At 45.3% G+C, this 16,785-nt stretch overlaps 1 protein-coding gene across 16 annotated transcripts in view; it reads right to left on the bottom strand.

Annotated features, from left to right (window-relative positions):
• The window catches only part of RALY (RALY heterogeneous nuclear ribonucleoprotein), a 138,790-nt gene that overhangs the window by 9,992 nt on the left and 112,013 nt on the right, over positions 1–16,785 (bottom strand). For 4 of the 16 annotated variants that reach the window (XR_011647309.1, XR_011647310.1, XR_009183198.2 and 1 more), the window contains 7 exons: positions 16,472–16,736; positions 15,301–15,373; positions 15,094–15,141; positions 12,948–13,114; positions 12,226–12,339; positions 11,771–11,943; positions 95–7,632 (listed from right to left, as the gene is read on the bottom strand). Coding sequence is in view for 8 of the 16 variants with exons in the window: in XM_004462524.5 (XP_004462581.1) it covers positions 10,469–10,513; positions 11,771–11,943; positions 12,226–12,339; positions 12,948–13,114; positions 15,094–15,141; positions 15,301–15,373; positions 16,472–16,727 (876 nt within the window). In the remaining 8 variants the exon portion in view is untranslated. Of the gene's footprint in view, positions 1–94; positions 7,633–8,772; positions 9,130–10,465; positions 10,514–11,770; positions 11,944–12,225; positions 12,340–12,947; positions 13,115–15,093; positions 15,142–15,300; positions 15,374–16,471; positions 16,737–16,785 lie in introns of those variants that run through there. The other 12 variants (XM_058286920.2, XM_012526776.4, XR_009183201.2 and 9 more) reach the window with 10 other exon arrangements.

Genomic DNA, 16,785 nt, shown 5'->3' with positions numbered 1-16,785 from the left:
GAATCTGAGATCTAGGAGGACTGCCTGTTTCCAGTGTGTAAGAAATGATCATATAGAATTGAATTCTTTTTATGTTTGATATTTTTGCTCCTACCTTATTGCTAAGTCCTCCAGCAGTTACAAAATGAGGGAGAGTGCACAAAGTACTAGGTACTCTCTAACAGGGTCTTAGAAACAGCCTCAGAGAGCCATCGTAGATCACTGGCTTCCTTCCCATTTATGAAGTCCTGGAACCGTGGTACCTCCTTAAAACAAACAAAACCAGCCTCTAATAACTGCCACACTAAGAAAAACCCTAGTTCTTTCCTCTTGACAAGAAAGTGATGTATGTGCAGGCCAGTGGAAATGCCAACAGTGGTGCTAGCAGCAGCTTTTTTTCCCCCCAGTTTGAAAAAGGCCCACCACAAATGTTTTTTCTATTTTAAAAGCAGCTTTTGAATGTGACCAAGACATGTTTCTGTGCCTCCAATTCTGCCTACTGAGGACTGAGCAATCCAGAGGTGCTCCATTGGAGCACAAGGGAAAAGCTCTTCCTTGCCTGTGCTGTGATTTGCACTTAACTGGGATAAGGGCATACATACTGCTCCTTGCTTTGTTGTTGCCTAACTGTTCCTAAGTAGGCCATGAGCAGGCACATCAGCCCCTACTATCTTGTTCATGTTGTTTTTAATCACTGTGACAGTTAATTTTCATATACGCACCAAGTGCTGTAGGATACCTTGGCCATGAAGCAGTGCAAGAAGCTTTTCCTCAACTTGGTATGTCCTCCTAAGGAACCACACACTGGCTGATCTGCCACCAGTGCCATGATGAATCTAAATGCTGTTTATGATCCCACTTGCCTCTCTGTATCTATACCCACACAATCTACAGTTTTACTGGCAAGTAATTTGAAAATTACTTTATGATACTACTGGGGAGAACTCAAATTTTTGAAGGCATTTTAGGAATTTGAAGAACAAGCTCTAACATGTTGGATGTTACTATATGAATAAAGCAAGGATCAGTGCCTCGTCTAATTTGCACTGTTGCTTTTGTCCTTGTGTTTTATTTCTTATTGGTGGTCCTTATGGAAAGCATAGGACTTTATAGTTTGGCAGGTTGGCAATAGTAACCAACCCGTTTTTAACTTCACTCTCAAAACAGATTCTGAAGACTGATCCTGGCCCTTTAAAGATATTCGGGTTTCTCATACTGTTTGGTTAAATTTAGATTGATTCTACATTGAACCTGTTGGAAATCATGGGTTGCTCCTACATTACCAGTACACAATAACACCAGCCTTATTTCTGCTCCCTCATACCAATCACAGCTCAGCTGGAAGGAACCTTGCTATGGAGTGACAAAGCAAAGGCAATAAGAGCAGATGTAGCTCAAGTGGTTGAGCACCTGCTTCCCATGTATGAGGTTCCAGGTCTGATCCCTGGTACCTCCTAAAAACTAAACAAGGAAATGGAAAAACCAACTCATTGGGGAGTGGATATTGCTCAGTGCTTCCTTGCATGAAGTCCTGGGTTCAATCTGTGGTAACTCCTTTGAAAAAAAAAAAAAAAAGGCAATGGAGAGCCTCTGATTAAAAGCCAAATTTTGCTTGTGAGAATTGAACCAGGTTGTCATTTCCAAAATTGTCTTAGGAAACAGTGTTGAGGGTCATTCCTACGCCAAAAGACAAAACCAAAAAACCCAGAAAACAAAAGAAGAGGAGTTCCATGGTATAGCAAAATTTGAGAATAGGTGAATGTTCTATGACTGGTATGCTAAAGTACATTATTTTCATCTGTGCATGAGGATACTGTTCTCTCTCTAGTCTTTAGAAAACTGGACTCCACATTATCCCCTTCAACAAATGAAAAGCCTGAAACACTTTCCCCAAGATACCACATGGCTCACTCCTATACTTCAGGACCCTGCCCACAGTATTAAAATATTGTTTCTCTCAAGCCAACCAGAACATAAAATTCTAGGAGCAGAGATTTTTGCTTGTTCACTTATGTATCCCCTATGCCAAGAGCAAGCAGTGCCTAGCAAGTTGTAGGTGTTCCATAAATGTTTCAACGAATGGGTATTTTTAGAAGGGGTCTAAAATGTGCACAATTTTGTAAAACTTCCCCTCCCTTCTCCACATTAAACTTGTAGAATAAGTGTTCACAGAAACAAATGCTGGGCTGGATGACCTTGCCATAATGTGTGTTTGAAGTCCCAGCACTGTACCCAGGGTCCCCCTCCAGATCCTTCACTTTGGCAATGTTAAGTTTTTGTTTTGTTTTTTCATCCCCCCCCTTGTGGTGTCCCCCTGTCCCCCCACTTGCTGTGTGCTTTCTGCTTTTTTATAAACCTCCCACCCCTTGTGGCTTGCTTGCTTGTCTGGTTTCTGTGTCCATGTGCTGTGTGCTATATGCAGTTTTTTGCTTGTCTCCCTTTTTGTTGCATCACCTTGGTGAGTCGGCTCTCCGTGGCGCTTGCAGGTGGGGAGCTCTCCGCAGCGTGCGGGTGAGCCTGCCTTCACAAGGAGGCCCGGGGATGCGAACTCACAGCCTCCCACATGGTAGACAAAGCCCAACTGATTGAGCCACAGGCACTTCCCTAAATAAAGCTATTTTAACAAAATATTAAACTGCAACATGATTTTTAGAAGTTGGGTTTTGAAGCATGCAGTGTTTTTTAAATTAAAAAGTAAAAATAGTTTAAAATTTAAAACTCTTAATTTTTCAACCATGATCGCATTTTAGTATTAACCTTATGTTTTCCAAGTTAGTACAGTCTTTGTAATTTTTAAAAAATGGCATAAAATAACAATTTTATATGAGTGTTTAATGTGTTTGCTAAGGCTTGATGATGTTTGAGTATGGGTTGGAGTAGCAATCTTCCTCTGCCATTGGTTATTAATCTGTATTCTCATCTATAAAATGAGAAAATTTCTACTCAAAGGAATGGTGAGATACTGTATATAAAGTGCTTAATCCTGTTGACCTGCCTAGCACGTAGAACTATTTTCCTTCTGTTGATACTTTTCCTTAGGCTAAACTTCCAGGGTTAAGGCAGGAGCCTTTCCTCAAGTTATCAGTTTGCCCCACTAATCAGTTCCCTCCATTTTCACACCAAATCCTGGGAGCTGTAGGTATTCCCTTCTTTTTCTTTTTCTTTTTGGTGATTGTAGGCTTTTTGGTTTGCTGTTAAAGACTGATTTGGGGGTGATTGCCTATCTTAGTGATTCCCTTTCTCTTGGCATAAAACCCAATAAACCCTTTTACTCCTGGCCATTGGGACATCAAACTTTCCCAAGGATTTAGAACTTGGTCACATTAATGACACTGCTCTACAGAGAAGGACAAAACATACTCCTGCTGGGTCCCCTCTGGCTGCCATAGCTCCTACCCTTTTAAACCTCTAATAAAATTATACATACCTCAGAACCCTTTTAATCACTTCTCCTAGACTTAAGAAAGCTTGGCTTCTATATTAGCATATTTGAAGCCACTGGGGAACCCAGCCATTATAAGGGATAAGTATTATTTGATACTCTTCATATTAAAGGGTACCATTTTAATGGACATCTTTTAAAAATTAGCTATAGATTTTCACAAGCTTTTGAATATGTCAGAAACCAAGTCACAGCCAAAATCTCAAATGGGAAGTTGGTCAAACCTAATCATATCATAAGTGGCAATTGCTTTAGTATCAGAACTATTTTGGCCCCTCAGAATTGAATGCTATTTCATTTTTCAGCTCCTCATGTACTGGTGGATTATGGCACATACCTTTTTGTGACCCAGAATTGGGACTGTTAAATAATCACTTACATAATGGCTATATTATCAAAGTCCTTAATACTATGTGCCAGGCCCTGTTCTAGGTTATCCCTGATATATATTTTGTGTGTGTGTATATATATATATCACTTAATCGTCACAGCAACCCTTTGAGATAAGCATACTATTATCTTCATTATAGAAATGTTTACATGGAGACAGAGAGGTTAAATAACTTGCCCAAGGTCACATAGCTGGTAAGTGATAGAGCCAAGAGGCAGACCCAAGCATTTGGGTTCCAGAACCTGTGCTCTTAACCATTCTGCAATGCCTCCTCTCAATGAATAGTGTCACACATATGAAAGTCTTAATGTCTGCCTGCAAAGAAAGGCAGTCTGCCCTCCAGGAGCTTGTAGTTACTAAAAATGACAGATGAGCACACCTGTGATAAACATAATCTGTTAAGAACTGTGATAAAAGTAGTACCAATTCAGGCCAGAAAGCTGTGCTTAAGAAGGTGACTTCTGAACGGAGCTATGAAAGATAACAAGTGGGAGCAGTCAAAGAGCTTTCCCTATAGAGGAAATTGCAGGTGGAGAAGAAAGGCCCAATAGCACAGCTCTTTCCACAAATGGTTCCATGTAGCTTAAGAACAGGGGTTCTTAACCAGGGGTCCAGGGACCCCTTCAGGAGATCTGTGAGACTGAATTGAAAAAAATCAACGTATTATCTTTATTTTCTCTGACCTCTGATGTTGAGTATCATAAAACTATCTGCTGCTACATTCTGAGAAAGGGCCCTGGGTCCATAGAACAAAAAAAGGTAAAGAACCCCTGAGCTAGACAGAGAGTTTGATCTTGGAGGGCTTATATGCCATACTAAAGGTATATATTTTATTCAGTGGATAGTGAATAACTGACAGTGGTAGAGGAAAGACTGGTGGGTAGTAAGAGGTAAGGAGATAAAGATTATTGAAAAAGTCCAGGTAAAACATAAAGAGGGCCTAACCTTTTCAGCCAGGGGTGGATGAAGAACAGGAGTTAGAGACAAGACATACTATGGAAATAAAATGAACATGACTTGACTGGGGGAGGGGTAGAGGATGCTGGGGTGGGTGACAGCGTGGATGGTCCTTATTCCCCAAGATGAAAAACTCATGAAAAACAGACTGAGCGCTGGACAAGGCAGGAGGATGAGGCCCTTGTGGACATTTAATGTAGCCTATCTGATAAGCATCTGAATATACCCTCTGGTGCTTAGGGGGAAGAACTGATTGGAGGTGGAGATTATGGAGGCATATATGCAGTCTGGCCACAGATTAGATTGTCCAGAAAGCATGCACAAAAAAAGAGCATAGAGGGGTGCTGCCGTGAGGCAGAAAAAAAAAAAAAATTTCAGAGAGGCAGAAGAGACTTGTCACAAGAATGAAAGAAATTTCAAGAGGTGAAACAGGTGGTTGACTGGGGGTACTGCCCAAGTTTGCATCCTGCCTCCTCTTCCCAGTTACATGATCTTGGACAAATTATTCAATCTTGAGTCTCAGTTTCCCAATGTATAATTTAGGGATGACTATTTCCTACCATGGGTTATTGTTGTGAGAGTAAGTAAGTTGAAAAAAAAAAAAAACAAGTAAATAATACAATCTGTAAAGCATTTAGCAAAACATCTGGTAAATGCTATGTAAACTTTTCCATAATCATTTGGTTGACCAAGTCACACGTTGATTTTTTAAAAAACACTTATTGGCAAGGACAAATGAGACAGTCTCTGGCCTTTGGCAGCTCCCTGTGTAATCAGGAAGATGTCAGAGTATGTAGGGAGGGAGGAGCCACCGAAAGTAGGCTTAAGGGAAGAAAAGGGCCTTACTCTTAGAAAAGACTGACCAATGGGGAAAAGGATAGGATCCACGTCAGGAAGTGAGAACCCTCTAAGTTTCTATTGTGTGTACCCAGAAAAGCCAAACCTGTGCATTTGCTCAAACAAGGCCCAGATGCTGCACCTTTGTAGAAGCATACCCTAAGGATGTGGGTTTTCAACTGAGGTGCACTGAGGCAGAGGTGCAGCGACGGTTATGTTTGTACACATCAAGAGCCCAGAAATCAGTCAGAGAGGGAGGTGTCTACTTGCTCACAGCACAAGCCTCCCCCCCACAGGCTTAGTGACTGAGTCAGCACATCCCTCTCTTGACTGCAATAACTCAAAGGTGTGGGAACACCAAAAAAAAAAAAAAGCCTTTTTACCCTTATCTTTATTTGCCTTATTTTTATAACTTGCTGTACGTTTTCTCTTTGTCAGCTGCGTGAAATACTTTTTGGAACAGGTGGGTATAAATAAGTAGAGGGGATAAAAAAAAGGAAATCATGGTCTATTCTTTTACTGGTTTCCCTGAGGGGCGGGTGGGGGTGGGATTTTTTTTTTTTTAAGAGAAAAACCACCTGAATCTGGACGGCATTGGTAATAAATGTTCTTATTTATTAAAAAGAATTTTCATAATAAGGATGTGTTCTTTTCTATTTTTCAAGTGAGGAAAATGAGACTCAAGGAGATTAACTGACTTGCCTAAAGTCACACAACAGTTTATAAATTCAGTACAAAGTCTATACTCTTAACCAAGTCTTCTGCAATTACAGCAAGCTTCTTAACCTCTTTAAGCATCAGTTTCTGTTCTGGTTATCTACTGTCATATCACAAATCATTTTAAAACTTAGTGGCTTAAAACAATCATTTTATTATCACTTCTGATACTGGGGTTTCACTGGGATCCACTAGGCGGTTCTTACGCAGTTCTCGGGCTGCAGTCGGTAGCTGGGGTTGGCGACATCTCGAAGGCTTCTTCACTCAGGTCTGTCAGTTGATTACTGGTAGTCAGCTGGAACATGTACACATGGCTTCTCCATGTGACCCTGGCTTCACAGCATGAACTGCCCAAGAACATGAGGTCTACTACAGAGCTGGGCTCTGGCCTACTGGACATCGAGGAAAGATTGTAGGTTCAAGGATTGAAGGGGAGTGTCCCACTAAGGGCTCTTCTGGGGAATGGGGCACTCCCTGTGGGCTTAGCCCCTTCCTTTCTCCAGATTGAAGTCTTTTGTTTTGACTAAGATAGGCCAGAACTCAACCCAGTTCCAAGATGCCAATTTCTTACCCAAGGCCTGACTCTCTGACTGAGGGACTCAGCCTCCACCATAATGATGTGGCTCATCTCTTCACAAAACCCCCAGCCACTCCACTGCTATTGCCTAGGGTACCTGGCAGGCTGATATATGGGGACTGATATATCCCCATTGGGCAGCTAATGCTCAGAAGGGGCAGAAATATTGTTCGAAATTAAACCAAGAGGCAATGGCGAAGAAAGAACCAGGAGCCCCTGGCTCAGTTGTGGGTCCATAAATCTGCCTGCTTTTGGGCTGGCCAGTCAGACCCCTGCAGAGCTCGAGAATGCTGAAAGCCAGAGTCACACTCTAGGGCTTCAGACCATTGCCCTGCCAATGATGGCAGGGAGAAGGGCAACTGAGTGAGAGAGGCCTAAGACAAAAGAGTTTCCTCGGGTTTCCAAACCTAACAGTACCCTGAGCACTCTTCTAAGCCCAGGGGGCAGTTCTGGTGGAGGATATGGGAATTTCTAATAAGGATTCCAGCAGGTCTGGAAACTTTGAGGAACATGGAAAGATGGAAGGAAGTAAATCCAGTTCAACCCCTTTCTGATAATGGGATTAAATGTTCTATGTTGGGGGAAGGCTGCCAAGAGGAGGAGATGAGCAGTTCTTGAGAAGAGCAGCAGGCTCGTCTGGGGGCTTCTCAGGTGGTGACAGCAGCAGCAGCTAATGATGAGTGGTTATTTCCCAGGTGGTGAAAGTAGGAAAAAGAAGAGTCTGTGCCAAGCCTGGAACAAATTACGTTTCTGGGTGCCTGCCCATCCACAGCCTCAAACCAGAAAGACCAGACCAAGTGGCCACATTGTATCACCCAGTTTACTGGGATCAGAGTGGGTACTTGTAACCTGTGGGTGACTCAAAAGGATCTGCTGTGGCAGTTGACTCTTTCTTGCAAACATGAATGTGGGGAAACTGATCAATTTGTGATGGGGACTTAAGGGAAAAGTAGTGAAGTTAGGAAGACATGATGGGCCATGTGTAAACTGTGAAGAAACCAAAATGTGGGGGAGCCCAGCCAGTTGTTAGAGAAAGTAGAGCAAATGTCTAGAGATGATGGTACAGGTGCGGATATGCATGTGCATCCTGATGCAAACTTACTGCTTGAGGTAACTGAAATGGAATGCTCCTACAACAAATGTGAACGACACAAGGATGTCTTGTGTGTTGAAGTGTAAGGGTTGTGCATAAATGCGTAAAGAGAGGTGGTAACGAGAGAAGAGAGACCAGAGCAAGCAGAATTATGTACCCCACATTCAGAAGCTGGGATTTTGTCCTAAAGATGAGGAGACAGTCAATAATGAGGTTTTATATAGGGAAGGGGCATATTTCAGAAATAACACTGTGGTGGCTGGTGGCCAGTAGCAAGTGGGAAATGGGATAGAAGAGAAGCTGGAGGTTGGGAAGTCGGGAAGGGGACAAAGTCCAAGTGAAAATCATGATGTCCTAAACTAGGATAGTGGCAAAAAAAGATGGAAAAGGCAGTAGATGCTAGAATCATTTTTGATCTGGCTAAGACCTTTGACTTAGTGAAAAGCTCAGGAAAGAATAAGGCCTCAGCCTACCACTGGGTGATCAAGTGGTCACTGATGCCATCACATCCACCTGGCACTTCAGCCACCAAGGTACTCTTGTGGTCACTGGCACATCTAATTCTCCCCAACAATCCAACTAGCCACTTTTACACTGTCATTTTAGCTGAAAAACTAAACCCCAGATGTAGTGGTATTAGGAACCTTAGACAATGTTCTCTGGCAGGGAAGAGTGAAGGGGACGAGAACAGGAGGGGGTATACACCCTGGCTTCTTGGTTGGGCAGGAGGACCAGGATACTATTGTGAGAAAATACAGATCATCCCATTTCAGAGCAGGTTGGGATCCAATCTCTTTATTGTCAGGGTCTCCTCCCTGTGGCCTCCCCTCTCCAAACCTACAGAAAAACCCCAAGCGTGGGAGTATCCTGAGATGGGAAGCAGAGTGAGGAGATCTCTGTGCTCTGCCCTCTAGCCTGGGCAGTGCAGACAGGGAGGTGTGCACAGGGAAGGGGAAGGCGGATAGCTCCACCTGGAGAAGATGTGTCACTGGCTGGGATACATGGTAGGGACAAGGTGCCTGCTGCCAGTTCTCCTCTGGTACCTGCTGGGGGGTGGCATCCAGGGGTGGGTGCCCAGCTTGTGGCCTGGGACAGAGCACACCCTTTTCCTCCCGGTGACCATCATTCCTGTCCGGCTGAGAAAGAGGGAGACAAAGAAGAGACTAAGACTGAGAGGAAGAGATCCTCATGCTCTTGCTAATGGGTCGTGAAGAAGAAAGGCTGGAATGGTATTTGCAGACAGAGATACATGCCTGAGTTTTGACTCTAGCCTCATAATCTTCTGGTCATGTAATCCTGGGCAAGTCTTCCCCTCCCTCAGCCTTTATTTCCTTATCTGAGCTTCCATACCTTACCTGTGAAATGGCTTAACTAGGTAAAACTTAAGTCTTTTTTGGTAAAACAAACCATGAATCTCTAAGAGAAAGACTGAATGTGCAGAATTTCCTAAACTTAACTGCTCTGGAAAGCCCTTGCTTGTGGAGTATCCTATAGCATGAATGTTTCATGTTTCAAGACACCTCCCTGGCGGCACTGCTGTTTGAGGCCTACCTCCACCAAAGCCCATCTTGCTCTGAGTATGGCTCCTTGAAAATGGGCCAAAGAAGGCAGAGTAACATTTGGCCTGGCTTTTCTCTAGGGTAGGGCAGATTTGGGTGGTCAACAGTGGCCAGAGTATGCTTTAAGATCCACACAGTTCTGGGTTCAAATCTACGCTCTTCCAATTACTATTCTGGGATCTTAGGTGATACATGGTATCTCCCTATACCCTTTAAGTGTCTCAGTTTCCAAATCTATTATATGGCACGATCACAACCTTGCAGGGTTGCTGAAAATTATATCAGATAAAGTGAGTGCAGCTCCTGGTATTTCCTCCCCAAGATAGGATCAAGTCCAAGCTTTTAAACCTGGCACAGAAGACCCTTCACAATTGGTCCTCTGATGATGGGCAGTTAGCTTCCTCTCCTCTTCCTACCATGCAAAGCTAGAACTGTAGTTATGAGGCTGTGGCTGCTTCCTACACACCAAGGACTGTTATACCTCTGTGCTTTTGCTATTCCCTTGGTATAGAATGCTTCTCCTTCAATCATGAGCAGGCTCAGCTTCACCATAACCTTCCCAGTCCCTGGACTTCCCTGTTGTCACTTTACTGACACTGGGTGATAATTTGTATCTACCTCCACCAGACTATGAACTCCACAAGGGTGAAGACTAGCAACATCACTCAGAGTACGCTGAACAAAAAGCCCTGTTGAGCAGCCTGGCTAGCACACTGCTGCTTCCTCAGCCCACTAGCCCCAACCACAAGGGAGTGTGGGAGGATGGCTAGGGATGAAGGGCCTTATATCTGGTCACAGTGCTACCCTACCAGGTCTGCTTCACGATGCTTTTCGCCTAACCCTGGAAAAGGCATGGCCTCCTAGAGATCAGCACTTCACTGCTTTCCCACCCCTGCCCACCAGGACCCCGTACCTCTTAGTGCAAGGCCCCATCCTCCGCATCTGTGTCCTGGCTGTGCTCCTGATAGGGAGGAGGCAACAAGAGACTGCACATCACTCACTGCAAGTTGTGAGACCTGCCCTGGGCCACTTGTCCAGAAGGACCCTGGGAACCAGAGCATGTCTCAAGGATACAATCAGAAAGGGCATAGGGGGCAGCTGAGGGAACTGATTATCATACTAGGCTAAACAAAGCTGCCTTGGAATTCTGACAGGGTGGTCTGAAGGACCCTCCGGTGAGAGATAAAAGTATAACAACAACAAAAAAAGGGCCAATCAAAGGAACTCTGGGGGTGGTAGGGGCAGATTTCTGAGCAGAGAAAGACTCTTGGATTGAAACATGCTAAAAGCCTTGTAGAGTGGTGAAGCTCTCCATACTTGAGATGTCTGGGCCTTTATTAGTACCTTTATGGAGAAATATTATGACCGAGGAAGTAAGATGAAGTATCAGGCTAGGCTCAAAGAAGAAGAGAAAAGCTGGGCATGTGGAGGACTTCTGGTCTAATCAAGGCCATAAATTCATCTGTCCTCGTGATGGAACCCAGCAGTAAAGAAAAAAAGAAACCCACAGACTCAGTGAAGGAATCTAGGCTCAAATAGTGGCTTATCAGCAATGAGGCCCTAAGCAAGGGCCTCAATGCCTCTGAACCTCAGTTTCCTTACAGGGCAAAATGTGCAAACAGTAATACCTCACATAGCACAGGACAATAGTTAATGTTAAATGAAGAATCAAAGTGTGGAGTACAGGGTCTGGTGCTTAATGAATGTTCGTTAGGTAAATTAATAGTAAGTACACAAAACATTTTATAGAACCTAGTCTACCATCCCTACTTAATGTAAGCTCCCTGTCAACTGATTTCTAGCCTCGGCCTAAATAATTCCAGTAATAGACAGGGAGCTTACTCCCTTATGATGTAATTTATTTCATGCTCTTATGGTGAAGGGATACCTATCTCTCCCAGGCAATCCCACCCCTGTTCTCTAGAGCACTGCAGACCAGGTCTGTTCCCTCAAACCTCTGAGTCTTCCCTTCCCCAACCCATGCTGAGAAGAGAATCCAGAAGAACTTCTGAGTGGGACTTCTGACTGGCGATTAAAATAGGCAACTTCTTGTTGATTCCTCCCTCTTCCCCACAAGCCTAGAATCCCTGGGAAGGAAAGAGCTCACAGGGGAGCCAACCAGCTCAGAGGCTCCCCATTTCCCTGCTGCCCTCCTGCAACCAGCAGTGCAAACCCCAGCCCTGGCCCCTCCCAGCCTTGCCACCGATTAAGCCCTCACCAGTTCTTCCTCGCTATGTGTCAGCAGCCCCTCCTCATCGCCGTCATCTCGAGTCTGTGCTTCTCCCTGGGGCATGCCTACTTCAGAAGCTGTGTCCTCTTGGGGGGCTGGTGGCCGGCTGCTGGTGCCACTACTGCCACTACCACCACCACTGTCACTCTTCTTCTTGCCATCTTGAAGGGAAAGGAGGGTAGGGTAGGTAAAACTCAGCCCAAGGCAGCTGCTCAGAGTAGTACCTTAGAGAAAGTTAGGCTTACAGGACCGGTCTGCAGGACTCCTGGGAATGGAGGCCACCCCAGTTAGCACCTTAGAGAAAGCTAGGCTTATAGAACTGGTCTGCAGGACTCCTGGGAATGGAGGCCACCCCAGTTCCTTTCTCCCCCATGCACTGTCCTCCCGACACTCTGTCCTGTATCTCTCGTCACTGAGCTAGGTTAAGAACCTCGGTGTCTGACCTGGGTTGGCCTTTTGCTCCTCAGCAATCTGTTCCAAGCGGCCCAGCAGGGCATCGATGTTGGACTTGATCTGTGTCAGCTCTGTCTTGATGGCCTGCAGTTCACTGCTCTTTACTAGGAGTAGAAGGAGAACAGGACTGTCACCTGGGGGCTGGGAGCTTGACACTATCACAAGACTCCAGGCCCATTTTGTCAATTAGGAAGGTAGGCCAGTGGGAGCAACCATCTGGGATGTCCCCCTGACACTCTTTGGAGACTCTCCCTACAATAACTAACACACATCTCTGAATCTGGACATCTCCTCAGATCTCTCAACTTAAATGGACAGGGGATAGACAAGAATGCAGGTGCGTAGTGTGCACATCTCTGTGCACTCTGAGCAAGCATACATGGTGTTTTAAGGTATATAGATGTGGGTCTTTTGCAATCAGATTTCCTGGGTGCTGAGCAGTATGTGTGCACCAGTGAATGTGGAGTAATGGGCTTACGTAAACTTGTCCTTGTCCTTAGTAGAGAAAAGACAATACCATTTTCTTGCTGGGCTCCATGCCACAGCACTGGAAGCTCGGTGCCCAACCCAAGTTCATCTTTCACAAATGTCAGTCTTTTTCTCTTAGAAATGCATGAAAGTACTCACTGGTTGTGTTAGAATAACGTACTTCTATTATTTTGGTAATGGTAAAAATAAAAAAATTATCTTGAAAGAAGATATAGTCACTCACACTTGATCTTGGCTGACCCAGTTGTAATGGCTGTGGAGCGAGCAAAGAGCTTCACAGGTATGGTGGTTTTGACACGCCGGACCAATGGGACTGTGACCCGGGGTCGCTTCACAGGGACCGCCCTGGGCACTGGCACTGGTGAAAGGCGGCCCCGATAGTCGAAGAGCCTGTGAGGGCAAATGGGCCAGAGGCTGCAGCATGGCCTGTGGCCGCTAGGGGGCACCATGGCTCCAGTCCAATCTCCGCATGGCTGTTGGGGAACTGGATACCCTGTACTACACACCTCCGCCTGCTCCCAGCAGGCCTTGGGGACCCTGATGGCTGCTGGGATCCTCACTACATCTATCTCCGCCATCAGTATAGGTAAGGGTGGTAGTGGTTTTGGCCTTGCTCAACAGAGGAGCAAACTGAGAGTAGCCCCAGGAAGAGCCTTTCCTAGATCATTCTGACACACAGGCCTGCTCTTATTACATGACCCTGCTTCTGCACAGTCAACTTCCACCCAATCTCTGGTCAGAGTTTGTAAATCTTGCCAAAGTAGGATAAATCCCCAGCCAGAACAGAGGTGTGGGAGTAGGGGCCAATCCTTAAAGCCTGCCTGAGCCTCAGTTTTCACATCTGCCTAATGAGAATGGCTACCCCAAATCCTGTGTTCTCCCACTCTACCCAGGGCTGCTGTGAAGGTAGAGAATGAGAGAACTTGATTAAAAACACCTATTTTAGGTGAAAGACCAGGGTATTGAGACATTCAGCTTAGGGGCCCATTTCCTCGGAGGCATTGAGGCTGGAGTCCAAGACCCTTTCCTCATTCTAGACCACCTTAATTACCCTACCCTTCTTACTCTACTTCAGAGATGGAAGCCAGGAACCCAGCAGGCATGTAAAAAGAACCCAGGTCTCCTAGACTATATGCTGCCCTGTAATGCTATCATCCAGCCCTCTCCAGGAGGGCCTCTTTTCTGGCTGATCAGACAAAAAGTAGGCTGAGTAGGAGCCTATCTACCATGTCTGCTGCTACCTTTCTACAAAGCACAGTAGCCTTAAGAGGGTAACAGTTGGGCAACTTTCCTGATGACAGCTAGGAAACCTGCCACCACTGAGCAATTTGATGCCCCATTCCTTGGCACTCCTTTGTTCAGGGAGCCAATCCATGGGGGAGGTAAGGGCCAGAGACGAAGAGTCTGTGGGAGCGGACCCAGACCTGGACCCTGCATTTCTGCCTCTAAGGGGAAAGGGCGGCTCTGGCCTCGGTCAGAATCACTGAACCACAAAATCTCAGAGCTGGAGGAGCCCTGAGAGATCACTTAATGCAAAGCCCATTTCACAGAATGAGAAAAAGATTTCTCCAAAGTTACATCATCTATTCAGTGGCAGAGCTGGGATTAGCAGCTAAATCTTCTGAGTCCCAGGCTAGGGAGCTTTCCACTATACCACACTATCTCCTAAAACTATTCACAGGTGAGAAAACCAAGGCTCAAGAGGTTTTTCTTCCTGGGACAGTGCAGTACAGGCTTACTGGGAGTGGGAGAAGCAGGAAGGAGAGCTTTGGATCAGTATCTACCATCATTCCCATTCAAGAATGTGACTGGTGTCACTGGAGTGGGAGCCTAAAACCTCAAGGTAGGCTTGGGACTGGACAGAAGGCACAGCCTACCATGGACTAACTCAGACTTTCAAATGGCTGCTGGCCTCTTGGATATAAAAATTAAGACAAAGAGGTTCACACTGAGCTCTGGGGCTCATTACAGGTAGCTCAGAAGTGAGATGACTGAAAAGCAGAAGTGCAAGGGCTCAAACTCTGTGAAAAATGGCCTGTGCCTTCTTCTGTATTCCAACTGGTTACATTGACATGTCCCTTCCTATACCATTCCCTCAAATCTCACCCCAGAACTAGGAGGTGGAAGGGCAATCAGGGTGGGAGAACCATGTGGTGTGCTGTGGTGGCAGGTGCTCTGGCCTGGTTACCAGCAGAACTGGACCTTAGTCCCAGCTCTGCCACTGACTTGCTCAGCAACCTGGGCAAATGGCTGTTCATATCTCTGGCCTTTGGTCCCTATTTGGAGGACTGAGTGGGCTTCACAAGCAACCTCTTAGGACCCTTCCAGCTCGGTCTTTCATGCCTGGGCTCGCCCCTCCCCCTGCTCACCTGTTGTAGAAGTCATCCAGGAAGTAACCATAGTCAAAGCTGTAGCCACTGGGGAAACAAAGGGGAGAGGGCCAGGGCTTAGGAATGGCCGCTCAGCCCACTCCACAAGCCTTCACCTCTCAGTGTCTCCCCAACTTCTAAGCTCAGGACACTGTCACCACCAGGGTTCATTCCCTCTGTGGCAAGACAGCTAGACAGAGTGCCCACCTGTATATGGCAGAGGCTGCTCTCTTTAGTCCCTTGGGTCTATTGGGTTTGGGCTCTCCAGCCATGTTGATATCTGTGTGGAGGGAGGAGAGGCAGGCAGAATCAGAATGGTGGCATGACAGCAATGTCCCATACACACAGCATCCTCATGCACACATGCATTAATTTACAGGCTTATATGTACACATGGACTTTATACATTTAGCCTTCAAACATTAGACTCATACTCAGACATCATATGGGATATGTTTGTTTACATATATACATTCAGACACAAACATGCATGCTCATAAACTTACCAAACACATGTGTATTCTCAAGTATACTCATGCCATAACATACACCAGTTACATAAGAATATGTAGAGACACACCCTCACACACACATTTATTTATCTATGTAAGAAAATCACACACATAATTTACGTAGTCTTAAGTATATTCTGACACGGCTCCAACCAACATCACACACATAATTGTCCATATGCAAATAAAACAAAACAAACATATTTATGCCTAGCACAATGCTTAGAACATGAAAGGAACTCAATACATCTATGATAAATGAATATACGCATATCTTTTTACATATTCATGTATATATTCCCACACGCATACGTACAAAGGTGTATGTCCACATGTTCTCCACATGCTCAGTCACATCCATATACCACATATTCGGGAATGCATGTATAGATATCCCTTTTCAAACATTCACATATACACATAAGTATGTATACATACACACAAACACGGTATACACTTAAGGAGCAATCACCAGCACGGTCATATCACTAGTATGCAATCCTTATTCTTCCAAGCTCCTTTTCCTGGGTCTCAGAAAAGGATCTAATCTACATCATCTGTAACCCACAGTGTGGTTGTGCTAATCCACTGTGTTTCCTTTCTCTAGGGAATATGCATTTTAACTAAAATCATAATGCTTGTCTTTAAGAGTCACTGAGAGAGCAGAGGTTTGATAGCAGCATTTTTAAAGGGGCTTCTAAAACTCTCCCTTGTGTGTATCAATTTTCTAACTACTTAATTTCTAAAATCTCAAAGCAGTGATAGTTGGTAGGGGGAAATGAGAAAGGGGGATAAAAGGGAAGCTGGAGATGAGCGACAGCAGCTACTCTGGAGAACACTAGGGACAAAGCTGTAGAGATGCTTACCCAGGGTCTGCCCGGCCAGCACCCGCCCATTCTCTCCCAACACAGCTGCACGGGCATGGCGCTCATTGGCATACTGGACAAAGGCATAGCCCTTGTGCACCGAACAGCCGGCCACGCGACCATACTTGGAAAAGATGGTCTCCACATCTGACTTCTTCACCAAAGCTGTGTTCAGGTTTCCAATGAAGACCCGAGAGTTGATGGACTTGGGGTCATTCTTGTTGGTTACATTGCTTGTCTGGATCTTCAAGGACATGGTGGCCACCTGAATAGAGAGAGCCATTGTGAGGCTGGGTCTGCTTCTTGCCTTCCTA

This window comes from Dasypus novemcinctus, chromosome 24 (assembly GCF_030445035.2).
Source record: "Dasypus novemcinctus isolate mDasNov1 chromosome 24, mDasNov1.1.hap2, whole genome shotgun sequence".
NCBI classification, from domain to species: Eukaryota; Metazoa; Chordata; class Mammalia; order Cingulata; family Dasypodidae; genus Dasypus; species Dasypus novemcinctus.
Note: the sequence above shows the minus strand (reverse complement) of the source record. Positions and strands in the feature narration are given on the sequence as shown.